The sequence below is a fragment of the Budorcas taxicolor genome, chromosome 6 (assembly GCF_023091745.1).
Source record: "Budorcas taxicolor isolate Tak-1 chromosome 6, Takin1.1, whole genome shotgun sequence".
Classification (NCBI taxonomy): domain Eukaryota; kingdom Metazoa; phylum Chordata; class Mammalia; order Artiodactyla; family Bovidae; genus Budorcas; species Budorcas taxicolor.
In genome coordinates, this window is record NC_068915.1 from 88,709,294 (window position 1) to 88,728,185 (window position 18,892).

Sequence of the window (18,892 nt, forward strand, 5' to 3'; positions counted from 1 at the left end):
TTCTGTCAGTTTTGAGACTGCATCCAAGTACTACATTTCGGACTCTTTTGTTGACCATGATGGCTACTCCATTTCTTCTAAGGAATTCCTGCCCGCAGTAGTAGATATAATGGTCATCTGAGTTAAATTCACCATTCCAGGCTATTTTAGTTCACTGATTCCTAGAATGGCAATGTTCATTCTTGCCCTCTCTTGTTTTACTGCTGCCAATTTGCCTTGATTCATGGACCTGATATACCAGGTTCCTATGCAATATTGCTCTTTACAGCATTGGATCTTGCTTCTATCACCAGTCACATCCACAACTGGGTATTGTTTTTGCTTTGGCTCCATCCCTTTATTCTTTGTGGAGTTATTTCTCCACTGATCTCCAGTAGCATATTGAAGGGTATATAACTCCATTGCTAACACTAGCAAGCGGGTACTCTTTCTACCCCCTTCTGATGTCTATGTCAGAAGCTTTCTCTATCTCCTTTATATTTTAATAAAACTTTATTACTCAAAAGCTCTGAGCGATTAAGCCTCGTCTCTGGCCCCAGATTGAATTCTTCTCCTCTGGAGGCCAAGGGTCCCGGTGTCTTTGCATCATTCAGCAACAACCTTTCACAGTCACATTAACCTGCACAGGGAACTGTTTCGTGCATGTATTGTACTTCACCTGTACTTTGTCCTGATCCTGTTTAACAGGACACAGCGATCAGATGGAACATAAGTCTCCTTTCCAGAAAGCAGGAAAAGCCCTTTGTTCCATGAAAAGGGGAAATTTAAATTTCATCCTCCTTTTTGCTGATAAGCACAGGGCTAATGAATTACTTTGCCAACAAAGGTCCTTCTAGTCAAGGCTATGGTTTTTCCAGTGGTCATTTATGGATGTGAGAGTTGGACTGTGAAGAAAGCTGAGCACCAAAGAATTGAAGCTTTTGAAGTGTGGTGTTGGAGAAGACTCTTGAGAGTCCCTTGGACTGCAAGGAGATCCAACCAGTCCATCCTAAAGGAAATCAGTCCTGGGTGTTCATTGGAAGGACTGATGCTAAAGCTGAAACTCCAATATTTTGGCCACCTCATGCAAAGAGTTGATTCATTGGAAAAGACTCTGATGCTGGGAGGGATTGGGGGCAGAAGGAGAAGAGGTCGACAGAGGATGAGATGACTGGATGGCATCACTGACTTGATGGACATGAGTTTGGGTGAACTCCAGGAGTTGGTGATGGACAGGGAGGCCTGGAGTGGTGCGATTCGTGGGGTCGCAAAGATTCAGACATGACTCAGCGACTGAACTGAACTGAATGAAATCTTGCCTGTATCTCTTATCTATTCTAGTGAAAGAATGAAGGCTCCTAGAAGAGAAGGACTACAGCAGAGAGGTCAAGGGCACAGACTCTGGTGCCCACAGACCTGAGGTCCAGTCCAGCTCTGCTGGATGGTAACTGGGTATCTTGCACAAACTACCTAACCTCTCAGAGCCCTGGTTTCTGAACACCCACTTTCTAAAGTTGCTGGGGGATTAAATGAGATTGGATATAAGCTTTAGAGCTTTCATCTTCAAGAGTGTGCACAAGAGAGATAATTATGAAGATCATTTTCTAAGGAAGTAAAACCATAAAAGCTAGCTCACCTTTTGGAAAAATCTTCTGGTGACTCCAGCACACTGAAAGAAGGGATTTGTTTCTCGTCTTGTATTTTCAGTTGGATAGGCCGTTTTACTCCCCAGAAAATGTCCAACGTTCCTTCAACAATTAGCTTACCATCTTCAGTCTAGGGAAGAAGCCAACCATCTCAAACACTGCTTTTGTATTATTTATAGAAGGTAAATGTTTTAACTGAAGGTGTAGAAATTAAGTCTGTAAGACATCCTGACAGCTAAAAAAAAAAAAAAAAAAAATTCCCAGGTGGGATTATTTGGCTTTTAAATTTATCTACAGAACAATCCTATTTCTTAAACATTCTTTTATTTTTAAAAACAGTGACAACCAGCAATGTAAGTCATAATGGTGATGACATGCCCACCAGAGGACACAGTATGCTAAAATGTTTTCTGAACTCTTGATTCTACAATTAAGTGGAAGTTTAATTCTCTAATTCTATTTAGCTTAAAATTAAAGCAAAATTAAAAGCTGTACTAGGGTAGAAATCTGAATAGCATTGATCAGTTTAGCAGTTGTTCTCTAATTTCTGAAGAGGAAAAATTTGGCTCACACACTTATTATGCAGAAAAAGTGAAATAATGTATGTAAAAAGGTGTAAAATGCTTGACATGATATTTTTGAAAAAATCAATAGCACTTAATCTCTTTTAAGTTGGAAATATAATAAAAGAAAGAAATTCCATGCAAACAAAGAAAAGCTAGTAAACAGGATTGAACACTTACTCATTCTCTGAATGTAAATATTAATATCTAAGCACATTCATATAGAATGTATTTTCTCATCCATTTTTCTCTTGTATATGCAAAAGTCTCTTATTAGAGTTATATTATTATAATAAATTTGAAAAATAGAAAGATATTTCATCTATTCAGTAACTACTATAATATCCAATAGCTACTTGTTATTATGAAAAATCAATTATTAGAAACCATAAATGACTCAATTCTTATTTGAATGTGTCATGAAGACTCCAGACTGTGGAATCAGATAGCCCTGTGTTTGAACTGTGGTTCTGCTACTTCCTAGCTGTATGATTTTGGACAAAATGTCAAACACCTTTAAACCTGAGCTGTTTCTTCTGAAGAATTAAATCATAACAGTCCCTGAATCATAGGAACTGCTATTTAAAGTGCTCAGCAAATGTTGTTGCTTATTATTTCTTTGGCTGATAAACCTACTTTGGAGTCACTCCTGAAACAAAGTTTTGCTCTTTTCCCCACTTTTGAGTCCACATTTCAGATTATTGTGAGGTCAGACACTTTTCAGTTCTTAATATGTTATGTGCTGTGCTTAGTTGCTCAGTTCTGTCCGACTCCTTGTGACTCCACAGACTGCAGCCCACCAGGCTTCTCTGTCCATGGGGATTCTCCAGGCAAGAAGACTGGAATTGGTTGTAATGCTGTCCTCCAAGGGAATGAACCAGGGATCAAACTCAGGTCTTCCCACGTTGCAGGCAGATTCTTTACCTCTGAGCCACCAGGGAAGCCCCATTTCTTAATAACCAAACACAATTTGCTCTCTGAAATGGCAGTACATGATGCAGGGCCTACATGTTAGTTATTGATGTACGATATCTTTCCTTGGCCTAATTATACTTCCATGAATCCTTTATAACAAAAACTCATAGAATAACTGATCTTCTCAGGTTATCTAATTTTTGCTTTCAAGAAGAAATACTCCAACTATAATCAGACAATGAGGTTTTCTCATATAAGGAATATGAGAATATTTTTTAATTTCAGAAAACATCTCTTTTGAAATTAACTACATAAATTACCCCTGATGGTTGGTTGCACTTCTGTAGTCTCATTGCCTCAATTGTTAGGCCTTTTCTCATGTAGGTCTACACCGATATCCTTGGTGACCTCAGTGATCTTTACATGCTGTCTCTAAACTGGTAGCTCCCAATTTTAGATCTCCAGCCCAAACCTTAACCTTTCCCCTAAACTTGAGCTTTCAAACTTTATGTCAAATTTAATACGATACTAGTTAACTCTTGAAATTTCTCTCCTAAACATTTTCCTTTCCCAGCCTTCCCCAAATTGTTAAATATCACTCCTATTCTTCAAGTTGCTCACATTAACATTGTTACAGTCACCAGTAATCTTTCTTTCATTCTGAACATCTCCAAATCCAATACATTAGCCAATCTGATTAGCTTGACCTTAAAAATATATACCCGATATGGCTATTCTCACCATGTGCATTACCACAAATCTGGTCTATGCCATTGTCATTATTTGCCAGATTATTGCAGTAGTGTCTCTGTGGTCTACTTCATTCTTCTCTTATCCCTCTATGTATTCCTACTAGCTAGAGAGACCCTTTTAAAATGAATCTTTAGATCATATCTCAACACCTAAGGGGCTTCTCATCTCTCTTCAAGTGCAAGCTGGTCTTTGCAGTGATCTACAAGACCCCACATGCTCTAGCACCTTCTCCTTCTCAGTTCTTTCTCTAGCTTCCTTATTCTCTACCAGTCCATTCTCACGAGGTTCCTGACACACTGGCTTCCCCGCTGTTCCTCAGTTACACCAGCCAGGCTCAGGACCTTGATTCAGACTGCTGTCTGTACCCAGAATGCATGTCCCACAGACTCCTGCAAGGTTAGCACCCTGATACCTTTCAGCTTTTGGTCAAACGATCTTCTTTACCCATCCACTTAGATTCCTGAGCCCTCTTCCCTGATTTGCTCTCCTCCACAGCCTGTTCACCTTCTAATACACAATTTACTTTTTTGTTTTTTTTCTATCTACTAAAATGTAACGAGCATGAATGCAGGACATTCTCTCGTTTATTCATTGTTGTCTCTAGCTTTTAGAACAGTATCTGCTGTGTTGTAAATGATAAATAGTCATTTCATTAATTAATCAGAGATTAAGAAAGCTGAAGTTATTCCACGCACTGCCCCTTTGAACTGTGTCCATCACTACAACTAAGTCAGAGACTTGGAAAATTCTGGATTCTAATTTTATTGTCAGCAAGTAAAGATGTAAGATTAAGCAGTCTGATGTTCTCACTATATACTTTAATTCATGCAGTTTAAAAAATTATGTAAGACACAGACTTTATTTTAAAAAATCGAATGACTGTTGTAAATTGAGCACCAGTTCACAGAATAGAAAGGACATGCCTCAATTCATATGCTTGTCACATCAAAATACAAAATTTTCCTAAAGGAAACATGGAAACTATTGAATTACAATCTAAAATAATTTCCTTAAAGTTTTGATCTTTTCCTAAAGTTTATAGTTTTACAGTTATGCATTTTACTGATCTAAGATATAGGACAATATTGAAATTATTTTAAATTAGGCCATTTAGAAAACTTAGGCCCATTTCTTTATAAAAGGATTAGCTACTTCCTGCTTCTGTAGAAAATTACATTTGGGAGGAGAATTGAAATGTCTGATCAAACTAAATCATTTAGGCTCACTAGTAAAGGCCAAAGAGGCTTATAAATTTCCTTCTGTCCCAAATGCCAAGGGTGGCATAAAGTCAATGCTGTACCACCACATCTGAAGATCTAAACATAGGTAGACAATTCTAATGTCCCCTAAGACCAGGAAGATATTGTAAAGATGTGAAGTGAGTCCCATTAGGATACAAGACTGAGTGGGGAGACCTGTAGAGAATAACATATTAAAGAAAATCTAAGGTCACTTGATACAGTAGCCTAACAGTTGCACCCTTAAAAATGCTTGCTAGATTCAGGACTTTGCTGAATTATTTGTAAGGTAGAGTTCTAGTGGAACTGCTGTTCAAAAGATATTCATACTCTGTTTTTAAAGTAGAAAGCAAATATGTCATTAAAGTTACTTTAAATGTTTGCCCATTCCAAAAAATACTTAGAAATTTACAGATGTTTCAGGACTAGGATTTTCAGTATAGTCTAAAACTAAAATTATCCACCTGTTTTTCCCAGACCATTTGTATTATGGAGTCCAACTTATCCTGACTTCTCTGTACTTTTAAGGATTTTTTTTTTTTCCTATAAATCAATCTTCTTTGGTGGCTCAGCTGGTAAAGAATCTGCCTGCAATGCACGAGACCCAGGTTCGATCCTTGGGTCAGGAATATCCTCTGTAGAAGAAAATGGCTTACCCACTCCAGTATTCCTGCCTGGAGAATTCCATGGACAGGGGAGCCTGGCGGGCTACAGTCCATGGGGGTCACAAAATAGCATGACTGAATGACTAACACACACATACCTGTGCCAGAAACCTCCCTGGGTGCTGGCTGGCAATACAGCGGATGTGGCCTACCCTTTGTGGTTTCACTGGTAGCTCAGCTGGTAAAGAATCCGCCTGCAGTGCAGGAGACCCCAGTTTGATTCCTGGGTCAGGAAGATGCGCTGGAGAAGGATAGGTTACCCACCCCAGTATCCTGGCCTGGAGAATTCCATGGACTATAGTCACAAAGGGTCGGATTGAGCGACTTTCACTTTCAAACTGTATTGCATTTCTTTGACGAGCTTACCTGTCCATATAAAATATGCAGATTTTTCTGGTTCCTATAAAAGATGTTATAGGTCTTCAGTAAAGAATCAAGTTGTTCCCTGAAAAATAAATTACATTCACTTACACTTGGTCTTAGACTCTTTAATGGTAAAAGGCAATAATGATGCTTTCAACTCATAAAGGTATGAGATAGAATGAAATGGTTCAATGAAATCTTTTCTATTCTGTCATTTTAATGAACATCATTGAAAGCTGAAAACTTAGGACATCACCAAATGTTGAAGGTGTTAATTCATAAATGAATAACCAAAGTAAAACAAACAAAATCTGACTTTTAGATGGTTATTTTCCCTTGGTGAAGATATGTATGAATAATTTCCAAGTTGAATTTGATTTTTTGAAAGTTCTTCAAAATTTTCTGTAATGAAGAAATGACTGGCTGCAAAAGTTTGACTTGAATATAAAATCTAAAGCAATGGATCTCAATCTATTTAAGTCACAGTATCCTTTGAAACCCTGATGAAAGCTTTGGCTTCCTTATGTGGGGGAAAAAACCTATATATAGACACATAGTTTTGCATATACAATGTGTGCTAATTTATGTGATGTTTTGAAAGATTTTCTTGATAAACAAGGAAGGAGTCATTTTCCACATGGTTTAAGTATAGATTCTTTTTATCTGACAGTAACAAACTGACATTTTAAAATATTCTTTGTCTAAAATTCTAGAGTAAAAGAGAATTCCCTGGCAGTCCAGTAGTTGGGACTCCAGGCTTTCACTGCTGAGGGCCCAGGTTAGATACCTGGTTGGGGAACTAAGATGCCACAAGCCATGTGACTCAGCCAAAAAAAAAATTAATAATTCTGGAGTATATACACCAATATATTTATAGTAGGTAGGTAGGATAGTATAGTAGGTAGGATTTGAGATGACTTTATTAATATTTTCTTTTTCTACTGTCATCTCTGTTGTCAAGGTCTTCCAGTTTCTCTTCTTTTTTTAAATTTTTGATTAGTTTTATTTTGACAGCTAGCAACTAAAATAAAAATATTTTCATAAGAGAAAAATAAATAAATAACCAAAGGATGGAAAATAACTCCAGACAAAGCAGTGAGCAGAGTATTCTGTAGCAGGAGGCAGCCATAAAGTAGATTTTGTTTCACATTTCCTTTTTCATTTTACAACAATTTAATCAACTTAAGTTCATCAACTAGTATGTGCCTGACCTTGTGCTACCCCCTGGGGGGGTGGGGGGTCGGGTGGGCACAGCACCGGTTCAGGAGCCGTCGTTGCTCCCAAGCATCTCACCTTTGTGGCAGGTAGGCTCTGGCAGTGGGAACACTGGTTCCTGCCACACCTCCATCCTTCTCTTTGGGCCACTAGGGCTCAAGATGCTTGTCTCATTCACCTCCCCCTCTGGCCTCTATCAACCTGTTGGTTTAAGCTACCTTCTCTTACCTGGATTATGGCAGCAATCTCTTAAAAGCCTCCCTGTATTTGTTGTCTATTCTCAACAGCAGGAGTAATTTTAATGTAAAGCCAATAGCCTCTCTCCTTTGCGCAGAACTCTTTAATATTTCTCATTATTACAATAAAAGTCAATATCCTTCCAACAACTTCAAAGGCCAGCTTTGATCTTGTTCTTGTTACACCTTCCACCTCATTTCTGCTTCTCCCTCCTTCACTTACTGCACTCCAGCTGCTGGTCTCCTTGATGTTCCTTGAGTACTCCAGGCACATTCTCACCCCAGAGCCTTTGTACCTGTTGAACTTTTATCCAGAATGACCTCCAGCCTGCTATCACACTGTCCTGCATTCATTTCCTTTAACTATTTCCTCCAAAGTCACCTTCTCAAAGAGTCCTTCCTTATAACTAAATCTGAAAATTTGCCTTCTCCCCACATTCATATCTTGCTTTCCTCCTTACTTCTGCCCCTTGGTCACCATCTAACCTTGTATAAGCTAAGCTAAGCTAAGTCACTTCAGTCGTGTCCAACTCTGTGCGACCCCATAGATGGCAACCCACCAGGCTCCCCTGTCCCTGGGATTCTCCAGGCAAAAACACTAGAGTGGGTTGCCATTTCCTTCTCCAATGCATGGAAATGAAAAGTGAAAGTGAAGTCGCTCAGTCATGTCCGACCCTCAGCGACCCCATGGACTGCAGCCCAGTAGGCTCCTTCGTCCATGGGATTTTCCAGGCAAGAGTACTGGAGTGGGTTGCCATTGCCTTCTCTGCTAACCTTGTATATATTCTACTTATTTATCTAACATTCTATCTCCTCCACTAGACTATAGCTCCAAGAAAATAAGCATGTTTTCATATTTTGTTCATGCTATATTTCATGTGCCTGGAAGAGAGCATGGCAAATAGTAAGAACTCAACACATACTGGTTGAATGAAATGATCAGAAAAAAAATATTATTCAGAAAATAAAACTAAACATATCAAAGTGTGAAAAGTTCTTTTATATCATCAGTTTTAGGGGGGAGATAGCTCATGATATTAAATTTTCAGGTATAGTAATTGCTAAAATCCCTTTGATCTTTAACATCTGTCTCCCTCTCATAAGAATCCTGGCTCCATGAGGGCAGGGATTTTGGTCTGTTTTATTCATTGCTGTCTTCCCAGTGATTAGAGCATAGCCTTGCTCATGGTAGGCTCTTATGAATACTGATTGACAGAATTCATGTATATTGATTTTTATGTTTGAGATCATATAAACATACTTTACTTTGCCAACAAAGGTCCATCTAGGCAAGGCTATGGTTTTTCCAGCAGTCATGTATGGATGTGAGAGTTGGAATGTGAAGAAGGCTGAGCACCGAAGAATTGATGCTTTTGAACTGTGGTGTTGGAGAAGACTCTTGAGAGTCCCTTGGACTGCAAGGAGATCCAACCAGTCCATTCTGAAGGAGATCAGCCCTGGGTGTTCTTTGGAAGGAATGATGCTAAAGCTGAAACTGCAGTACTTTGGCCACCTCATGCGAAGAGTTGATTCATTGGAAAAGACTCTGATGCTGGGAGGGATTGGGGGCAGGAGGAGAAGGGGACGACAGAGGATGAGATGGCTGGATGGCATCACCGACCTGATGGACGTGAGTCTGAGTGAACTCCAGGAGTTGGTGATGGACAGGGAGGCCTGGCGTGCTGCGATTCATGGGGTCGCAAAGAGTCGGACACAACTGAGTGACTGAACTGAACTGAACTGAACTGAAACATACTTTCCATTTGACTTTTCTCACTTTTAATTTTAATGTACCTATTTCCAAGGATCAATATACTCCACACAAACACCACAAAAAATTTTCTGCAGAATTACTTTATGCTACTATACCATTTTCCTACTGGCTTACTTTAGAATTCTAGTGTTGATGAATATTTCTGTTTTAAATATCACTGAGCACACAAGGGATTTTATTTCATTGAAGTCATTGCTGTGGGATAGTTCCTAAAAACTAACATACTGGTAAATAGCCTGAACACTTTATAGCTTTCGTTATGGTGCCAGGGTGGCATATGGAAATGTCCAGTTCACTTGGGATGCAAATCCTGATATGCTAAGCTGTGAGAATTGTAATATAAGCAAATGAATTTTTACATAATCTTGTTCCCTCAGCTTCTGTTTCTGATAAAACTGCATGATAAGGAATGGTACACGTATCCTTCAAAGGATTTACCTCAGGACCATGTTTAACTAGAAAGATTATTCTCTGGGAGCAAGCTCTTTGGAAAATATTTCTATATCTGAAAAGAACCAGGCTAAATCTTTCTCCACAAAAATAAGTCTCCATATGACCCAAGGAGTCTGCAAACTGGTTCCCAGGACACCCAGTTTTTATAAATAAATTTTATTGGAATACAGCCACACTAATTTTTTTGCTAATTGTCTGAAGCTGCTCTCCTTCTATAATTTGATTGACACAAACCATATGGTCCACGAAGCCTAAAATGCATATTATCTGACCCTTTACTGAGGTATTTGCTCAACCTATAAACTGTGTGTAACACAAGGTAACTGAAGACCACAGATACCTTACATATTTTCCTCACCACAGGCAGGATCTTTCTGACGCCACAATGGCAAGCACTTTGAAGGATTTTGGCATGCAGAATAAGGGAAGAGTTTGGGAGACTAGTGTTGGGATAAAATTGGGTAAGTTAATGGTGCAATAAAGTGAGGGATTAGAAAATTCAGAAGTTAGGTGAACAGCTATAGTAACGGTGAATGCATTCCAAGTATTAAAACCTCGTCACGTTTTTATCCTGTGGACCTTACCTGAGGAACTTTTTAAAGATCATTAGCTTATGCACCTGATGAAACAATGGACCTAATACAATACTGGGAATACACTATAGCCTACAACATTCTAATTCAACTTTTTTGGGCAACCAGGCCACAAGGAACTGAAGAAATTATTGTCAAATGAATCATTTTTTATTTGATGAATTGTTCAAATTTTGTCCTCTAAGAGAAGACTCGTCCTAGTGGTCATTCATTCCTACACCTGCTGTGTGAACACAATAAAGAGGTCTCAGTCATACTCTGAGGACGAGTGAGAGCTTCAAGCAATTGGTGCCGCCTGTTTTGCACTTTGGAGGCAAAGGAATAAGCGAGAGTGTGAGGAGCTTACCAGGCAAAGAAAGTATTAACAGGGACCTTCTAGATATTTCCATAGCTTTTGTGGAGAAAGCTCAAAAAGTTGATTCTGAGAATAGGACATTTAGGATGGGGTATGGTAAGTAATGAAGAAGCAGGCAAGAAGCTTGCGAACTTCTAAAAGAAGTTTAGAATTCACTCTGCAGGGAATGGGCAGTTACTGGAGCTTTCACGTAGAGAAAGATATGATGCTCCTAAGGGCCACTAGGGAACTTACGGTAGACGGGGTAGATGAACTAGACTTTCGCTCAGTCATGTCCAGCTTTTTGCAATCCCATGGACTTTTGCCTTCCAGGCTCCTCTGTGCATGGGATTTCCCAGGCAAGAATACTGGAGTGGGTTGCCATATCCTTCAAGGGATCTGTCTGACCCAGGAATGGAACCCACATCTCCTGTGTCTTCTGCATTATAAGCAGATTCTTTACCCACTGAGCCATCCAGATTTCAGGGTAAAAAACATGATGGCAGCAAGATGAGTAGAACCACTGCAATGGCATTGGGGTGAAGGGGTCAAGGCTAAGTTCTACAGCTACTAAGTCGCTTCAGTTGTATCTGACTCTGTGCTGCCCCATAGACGGCAGCCCACCAGGCTCCCCCGTCCCTGGGATTCTCCAGGCAAGAACACTAGAGTGGCTTGCCATTTCCTTCTCCAATGCATGAAAGTGAAAAGGGAAAGGGAAGTCGCTCAGTTGTGCCCGACTTCGCAACCCCATGGACTGCAGCCTCCCAGGCTTCTCCATCCATGGGATTTTCCAGGCAAGAGTACTGGAGTGGGGTGCCATTGCCTCCTCTGCTCCTCCAGGCAAATCTTCCCAAACCAGAGATCGAACACATGCCTCCTGCATTGGCAGGTGGATTCTTTACCGCTGAGTCACCAGGGAAGCCCGTTACTTTATGTGTGATATATGAATTGATTTTCTAAGAAAAGCTTGGTTTTTCAAACATGGAATACTGTATCATAATGTATCACAAGGATTAAAAAAAACACTACTACACAGTATATAACATGAATAGTGTTTTTACAAATCTAAAGAATAACAAGCCTCCATATAAACTTGACTTCTAACTAAATGAACACATAGAATCATAAGCTTCCCCAGCACAGAAGCTGGTACTGCGGATGACAGTGCAGAGAGAGGACCCTGTTAGATGCAGATGGACACCCAGAGTTAGTCATTAAAGCTCCCAGATAAGTGCTCACCAGGGAAAGACTTAACATGGGGGTGACAGGTATAGGGGAGATGATGCCAGGGCTCCTGTCCCTTTAAAGGTCCCTGTTCCTTTAAGGCTCCTTGCTCAGTTTTAATGAGTAATAGTGGATCCAGAGCTGACTGTAAAATGCTTAGGTGTACTTTGCACTTTGTGGTCTGAATGGCATCTGCTCAGCAGATGGGAATTACCCACATTCTGACGTTTGTCATGAATAATGTACTGAGCAAGAAAGGAGTTCCTCAATCTTATCACGCTATTTGCTTGGCCAGAAGAAACACTTTGTATTTTATTTTATAAATTGTAATAAATATTGACACTGGACAGCATGATGGGTGGAAGTGAGTTGTGCCCTCCATCCATAGATAGAATGCAAGTCAAATTTTAGTTGTGAGTTCTCTCTCCTTTTAGTAATGATTTGCAGCATAATTAAGTGGGTCTCCAACTCTCTTCCTGGAAATCAAAAAACCCCATCTCACTAGTTACTAATGATTCCTATACTTTGGACAAAGGAAAACCAGAAATACTCTTGTATGTGGTAGTCCAATACAAATTTCAGAGCGTGCCACATGACACAAAATAAACTTCAGTGGAAAATACAATCCCATGTAGTCACCAAAGACATATTTGGTCATGGCGGTGCTTCCTTAGTTTGTGTTATTTTTGCCTTTTGGAGACTTGCTGAAAAATATTCAGGATCCTGGCCAGGCAGCCACTGAACATCACAGTGACAACAGCAGTAGAGACAGCATCCTGCCTTGTGTGTTGCCATGTTTAAGAGCAGGAACCTAGAACATTCGAAACAGTGTCTTCAAAGAGGTGAAAAATTAAAGCAGAATAAAAATGCTAGCACGCTCTCTTACAGATTTAGTCATCCCCCTCCACCAAATTTTGTTCATAATGTTACATTTCAGCAACGAGGTTAACAATTTAACGTCAGTTTCAAAAAACTGAATTAAAAACTTAATTCATAGTGATTTTTATAAACAACTTAATGGACGTGTAAAATAGCAAATTGATCATATTCTGGGAATTAAGGTTGGGATTTTTTTAATTTTATGTGTTGTAGTTCTATATGCTTTCAAACTCCATATAGTAAGTGCATAATACAGTCGATTTTTTCATAATTTCACTTCCGTAAAAATGTATATAGAGTCCTGTATGTTTTTGGAAAGGTGAACCAGGAAATACAAGGACAAAAGAACAAGTAAAGCCTTATCATTAAGGTTTTTGCCAAGACAAACAAACCATCATTCCATAGTCCTGACATCTGCAAGAAGTAGCAAGATTCTCTTAACTTCCTTTATCCTTCATAACCGTCAGCTCGAATCCCGGAATTAAAATTGCGAACTCCTTCAGTCCTTTCTCAATAAGCAGCCCAGCTCCAGTTCTTTTTGCCTTGGGCCTCATCTCCTGGCTCAGAAGATGAGGAAAAAAGGCTGCTTTTCAACCTTTGCTTAGAGACTTTCCTCAGTTCTCAAAGTAGGCTATTCATTTCCATTGCAAATGAAAGGATTGGGTTCCATCATTTGAATACTGAGAGGCTGGGGAGAGGAACGCTATCTCCTCGACTGAAGTAAAACTGCAAAACCAAAATGATCAGGAAGCCCCGAATTGAACTCTCCTGACTTCCTTTGAAGCGCTGCCCTTTCTGACATCCCTCACAACGCTGCTCAAGTATCATTAATTACTGCCGGTGGTTGGGAGAATGGTGACTGTGGCTTGTCTTGTTCTTCCTGGCAGTTCTGTCTTAAGACTGATTTACTCTGTCAGTGCTGACAACTGATAATAAAAAGGACCTGGGAGCTTCCTGCAATCCATTAGTCACCTAATCAATAAGGTAATATAACCAGATGGATCTTACCTCTGGGGCTTCCATGGTGGCTCAGCTGCCTGCAATGCAGGAGCAGCAGGAGGTTGAGGTTTGATCCCTGGGTTGGGAAGATCCCCCTGGAGGAGGGCATGGCAACCCGCTCCAGTATTCTTGCCTGGAGAATCCCATGGACGGAGGAGCCTGGTGGGCTACAGTCCGTGGGGTCACAGAGAGTCAGGCAAGACTGAAGCGACTGAGCACTCACTCTGGTTGTTTTTTTAGCCATTTTGTGACTTTTGGGGGTATTCATCATCTCAAAATTACCCTGTAAACAGTGGCCCTGGAGTCGGCTTCTCCCAGGTCCTTAACTCCTCCTAAAAATCAGTTGAGAACAGAAGGACTCAAGATTAAGGTATAATTTCACAATTTTAAAAAGAAATCTGACGTGACTGATGTCTAGTGAGTTGGCACAAAACAAAAACACCCCAAATATTTGAAAAGTCCACTGCTAAAGAGACGGGCTAGAACCACTCGGAACAATGTCACCAGATACTGATGTGACATGGAAAAGAGGATTAAAAGGGAGCGGCAAAGAAGGACAGTATCATTTATTAAAACACTTGTGCTTCTGAGGAAGACGGGCAAAGTGTTTTAGAGGTGACATCTGATTCTGAAGAGAATCCCTGTATAAGTTAGGCATCCCTGATGATTCAGGCAGTAAAGAATCTGTCTGTAATGCAGGAGACCTGGGTTCAATCCCTGGGTCAGGAAGATCCCCTGGAGAAGGGAATGGCTACCCACTCCAGTATTCTTGCCTGGAGAATCCCATGAAAAGAGCAACCTGGAGGGCTATGGTCCCTGGGGTAGCAAACAGTCAGACACGACTGAGTGAACTAACAAACACCTTTATAAGTATTTGATATTTTAACACATTAGCTTGTTTTCTAACAACCTCAGATAAAGGAAGACACATACCTGCTCCCTTTCCTTCTATGGTCTGGCTTCTGAAGAAGCTTCTGAAAAAATTTTTTAAAAAATTCGTTGTCTATTATTCCAGTTGGTGGCTGTAATGAACTGCTTCTGCGTCAGACCTCAGTTTCTGTTGTCACATGCAGCTGACTTCCTAGGGGCAGCCTGAGCAGTGTGTGGACAGGGAAGAAAGAAAGAGGGAAGTCTTTGCTCTATCATCTCCTTTTCTGGCCTGAAACACAGAGAAGTATGGTCTCTAATTCCTTGCCCTGCCACAATTTACAAATCACTACTGATTTTTAGATCTCTATTCTAATCCAAAGTAGGGACTTCAGACGACCTCTCCTTTGATGAAACAGTCTGTTTCTTGTTGTAGCTGATCATTTCGGAGAGAACAAGGAAACATTTAGTGCCCAGGAAAATACGGTATGAAAACTACAGAAAAATTATGTGCCCTCAAACGTGTGGATAACAGGAGAGGAAGTGATACAGTACTCTGTTAGAGAAATGGTTCTAAATCGAAGCGAGCATCAGAGTTGCCGGGAGTGCTTGTTGGAACGGAACAATGAGTGGCACCTCCAGAGTTTCTTATTGAGTTCGTCTGGTGTGTATCCTGAGAATTTGCACGTCTAATAAGCTCCCAGGTGATTCTGATGCTGCTAATCCAGAGACCATACTTTGAGATCCATTCTTTTAGAGCTCAGGGTGCTGAAGAAGGGGAAGGGAAGTTTATCTATTGGCAGATGGCAGGTTGAAATAGGTGGCCATTCAGACTGAAACTAAGATAGTTACATATAATCAGACCACTAACTTTTTTTGGCCACACCACACAGCGGACTTCCTAGGTGGCTCGGTGGTAGAGAATCTACCTGAAAATGCAGGAGATGTGGTCTCAATCCCTGGGTTGGGAAGATCCCTGGAGAAGGAAATGGCAACCCACTCCAGTATTTTTGCCTGGAGAATTCCACAGATAGAGGAACCTGGTGGGCTACAGTCCATGGGGTTGCAGAAAAGTCAGAAACGACTTAGTGATTAAAAAACACTTAGTTCCCCAACCAGGGATTGAACGCATATTCCCTGCATTGAAGTGCAGTCTTAACCACTAGACCGCCCCGGAAATCCCACTACTAACACTTCTGCCCCTCCTCCTTTATTACTGAGGTGAGAGGATGGAGGACACCATCCCCACAGACATTCTCTGGGAGGAGGTTTGTTTTAGTTTCCTATGGCTGCTAAAACAAACTACAGCAAACTTAGTGGCTTTAAATAACACAGACATATTATCTCACAGCTCCACAGGTCAAAAGCTGGTCTCACTAGCTATAACAAAGGTGTCTGTAGGGCTATTGCTTCTGAAGGCCCTTGGGGTGGAGAATGCATTCCCTTGCTCTCTGCAGTTTCCACAGCCTGCCCACATTTGTTGTCTTATGGATCTCTTTCCATCCATCTTCAAAGCCAGCAATGCCACACAGTCGTTCCTACTCCATCACTCTGACATGGAATCTTCTCATATAGCTCTTCTCCCCTCCCACATTTAAGGATTGGGGCTTTCTTGGTGATGCTAGTGATTAAGAATCCACCTGCCAATGCAGGAGACGTGGGTTTGATCCCTGGGTTGGGAAGCTCCCCTGGAGGAGGGCATGACAACCCACTTCAGTATTCTTGCCTGGAGAATACCCATGGACAGAAGAGCCTGGAAGGCTACAGTCTGTGGGGTCTCAAAGAGTGAGACACAACTGAAGTGATTTAGTACACAGCACGTGATTACAATGAGCCCATCTGGATAATCCCCCAAACTTAAGGTCAATTGATTAGCTACAGTTGACAGCTAAGGTTGCCATTCCATTGGCAACCTTAATTCCCTTTTGCAATGTAATGAAAAACATTAACGGGTTCAAAGGATTAAGGAGTAGACATCTTTGCTACTAAATCGCTTCAGTCGTGTTCGACTCTGTGCGACCCCAGAGACGGCAGCCCACCAGGCTCCACCGTCCCTGGGATTCTCCAGGCAAGAACACTGGAGTGGGTTGCCATTTCCTTCTCCATCTTTGGGAGGCCATTATTCTAGCTATCACAAGACTTAAGGGTAACTCTGTCTATCCAAATATTGTCTGAACATTTGAGAGGCATCTTGTTAGAAATCACAATCTGTATTTTAACCAAGATCCCCAGGAAAGTCTGCATGCACATTAAAGTGGAAAGAAACCCTGATGTAGATAATCACCCTACCACTAGGTATGAAACAGTGTTTGAGAGTAACACCCATCAAACCAAAGGGCATCCCTGGTGGCTCCAAAGGTAAAGAATCAGCCTGCAACTCAGGAGACCCGGATTTGATTCCTGGATTGGGAAGATCCCCTGGAGAAGGGAATGGCAACCCATTCCAGTATTCTTGCCTGGAGAATTCCACAGACAGAAGAGCCTGGCCATCTACAGTCCATGGAGTTGCAAAGAGTCAGGCACAACTGAGTGACTAACACACACACACACACACACACACACACACACACACGTCAAACCAAAATACTAAGGTCCTAATTTAGTTCCTTGAGACTGATACTCCCATATTCACTCATCATCAACACAAATTTATTGGAGGATTACTATGTAACAGACAAAATAACAGGTGCTAGGAAGACTGCAATATTTAAACCGATGGGGCCCCTGCAGTGATGGGAATTACTGTCTGGAGAAGGACGATTGAAAAAAGAACAAATAAAGAAATATGCTGATTTTACATATGGAAATATGCTGATTTTACATATGGGTAAGAGGTATGGGAGCAATAAAATGTCATCCTGTGATGTAGCACATGAAAGAAGGCATTTTAGAAAAGGTGATCTGAAGGCCTGACCTATTAAACTGACACCTGAATAGTGGGAAGAAGTCAGCCATGTGAAGAGTCAGAGAGGGTCCAAAACAAGAGATGCCAGTGCCATATCCTGTGTGCAGGACTAAACTTGGCACATTTCAAGGCGATAAAGAAAGGAGGAGTTGTGAAAGTTCTTCAGGCCAAACTGCATTGGGTCTTAGAGACTCCTTAATGCTGTGACTACTCTGTAGAGAATCCATTCTCTGGGAGAATGGATTGCAGGCCCAGGAAATGGTAGCTGGCAGCCTGATTAGGAGGCTGTTGTAGGTGTCCTGGCAGGAGCTAGTGATTGCTTGGACTGGATGGTGAGAGGTGGTTGGATATTGGATGTAGAGCTGATGGGACTTGCTGTGGGGCTGGGTGTAGCAATGAGGGAATGAAACAGTGAGGTTGGTGTCTAGTTTCTGTTGAGATCTTGCTTCTCATTTTTCCATGATTTAAACTTTCAAGTCATTCTAATACATGCCCCATAGATTTTTTTTTAAGAGCCAGTTAAAAAGTAAACACAAGTGTGCCACACAATACCCGTCATGATTGAAGCAGTTGCAGGCTGACTGTAAAAGGACACCCTTTGTGTATGAACAGCGGGGGAATTTTGTACTTATTGGGCTTCCCAGGTTGCTCAATGGTATAGAATCTGCCTGCCAATGTGGGAGATGCAGGAGACGCAGGTTTGATGCCTGGGTTGGGGAGATCCCTCAGAGGAGGAAATGGCAACCCCCTCCAGAATTCTTATCTTAAATATCCCATGGACAGAGGAGCCTGGAAGACCATAGTCCATGGGGTTGCAAAGAGTTGGACATGACTGACCACACACACAACACTCACTATCTTGATTTCACAGTCTGATGTCCCTATTCCCTTGAGATGGGGAAATAATCTATCTATTCAGTTAATGAAGACTTTCAATTATTTTTACTGATATCTTTCAGCCACTTGGATCATCAGGACTGTCACTAGAGTGTCTGAAACATGGCAAGTGGTCAGTGATCCTTGGGGCCACCTACGTGAGCATGAACTAAAGACTGAGACAGGACTCTGCTGATCCACCGGCTCTTACGGCTCTTCGATAATGCCACCAGACTATAACCACAGATTCTCTTCATATTCGAAAAAATATATATGTTAAGCAACCTCCTTGTTTCTATGCTGGGCATCTTCCATCTACTCCCACATTCAATCCAGATTATGTAGAACACCTGTAAGCGAATCATCTACTTTGCCAAACATCCTTAAATATCTCTCCTCTGCTCTTGGTATAAAA

At 41.0% G+C, this 18,892-nt stretch overlaps 1 protein-coding gene across 1 annotated transcript in view; it reads right to left on the reverse strand.

Annotated features, from left to right (window-relative positions):
* The window catches only part of RASSF6 (Ras association domain family member 6), a 53,368-nt gene that overhangs the window by 21,964 nt on the left and 12,512 nt on the right, over positions 1-18,892 (reverse strand). Inside the window, exons 2-3 of the mRNA XM_052642235.1 lie at positions 6,126-6,204; positions 1,616-1,755 (exon numbers count right to left, since the gene is read on the reverse strand). Coding sequence (XP_052498195.1) covers positions 1,616-1,755; positions 6,126-6,204 — 219 coding nt within the window. The remainder of the gene's footprint in view (positions 1-1,615; positions 1,756-6,125; positions 6,205-18,892) is intronic.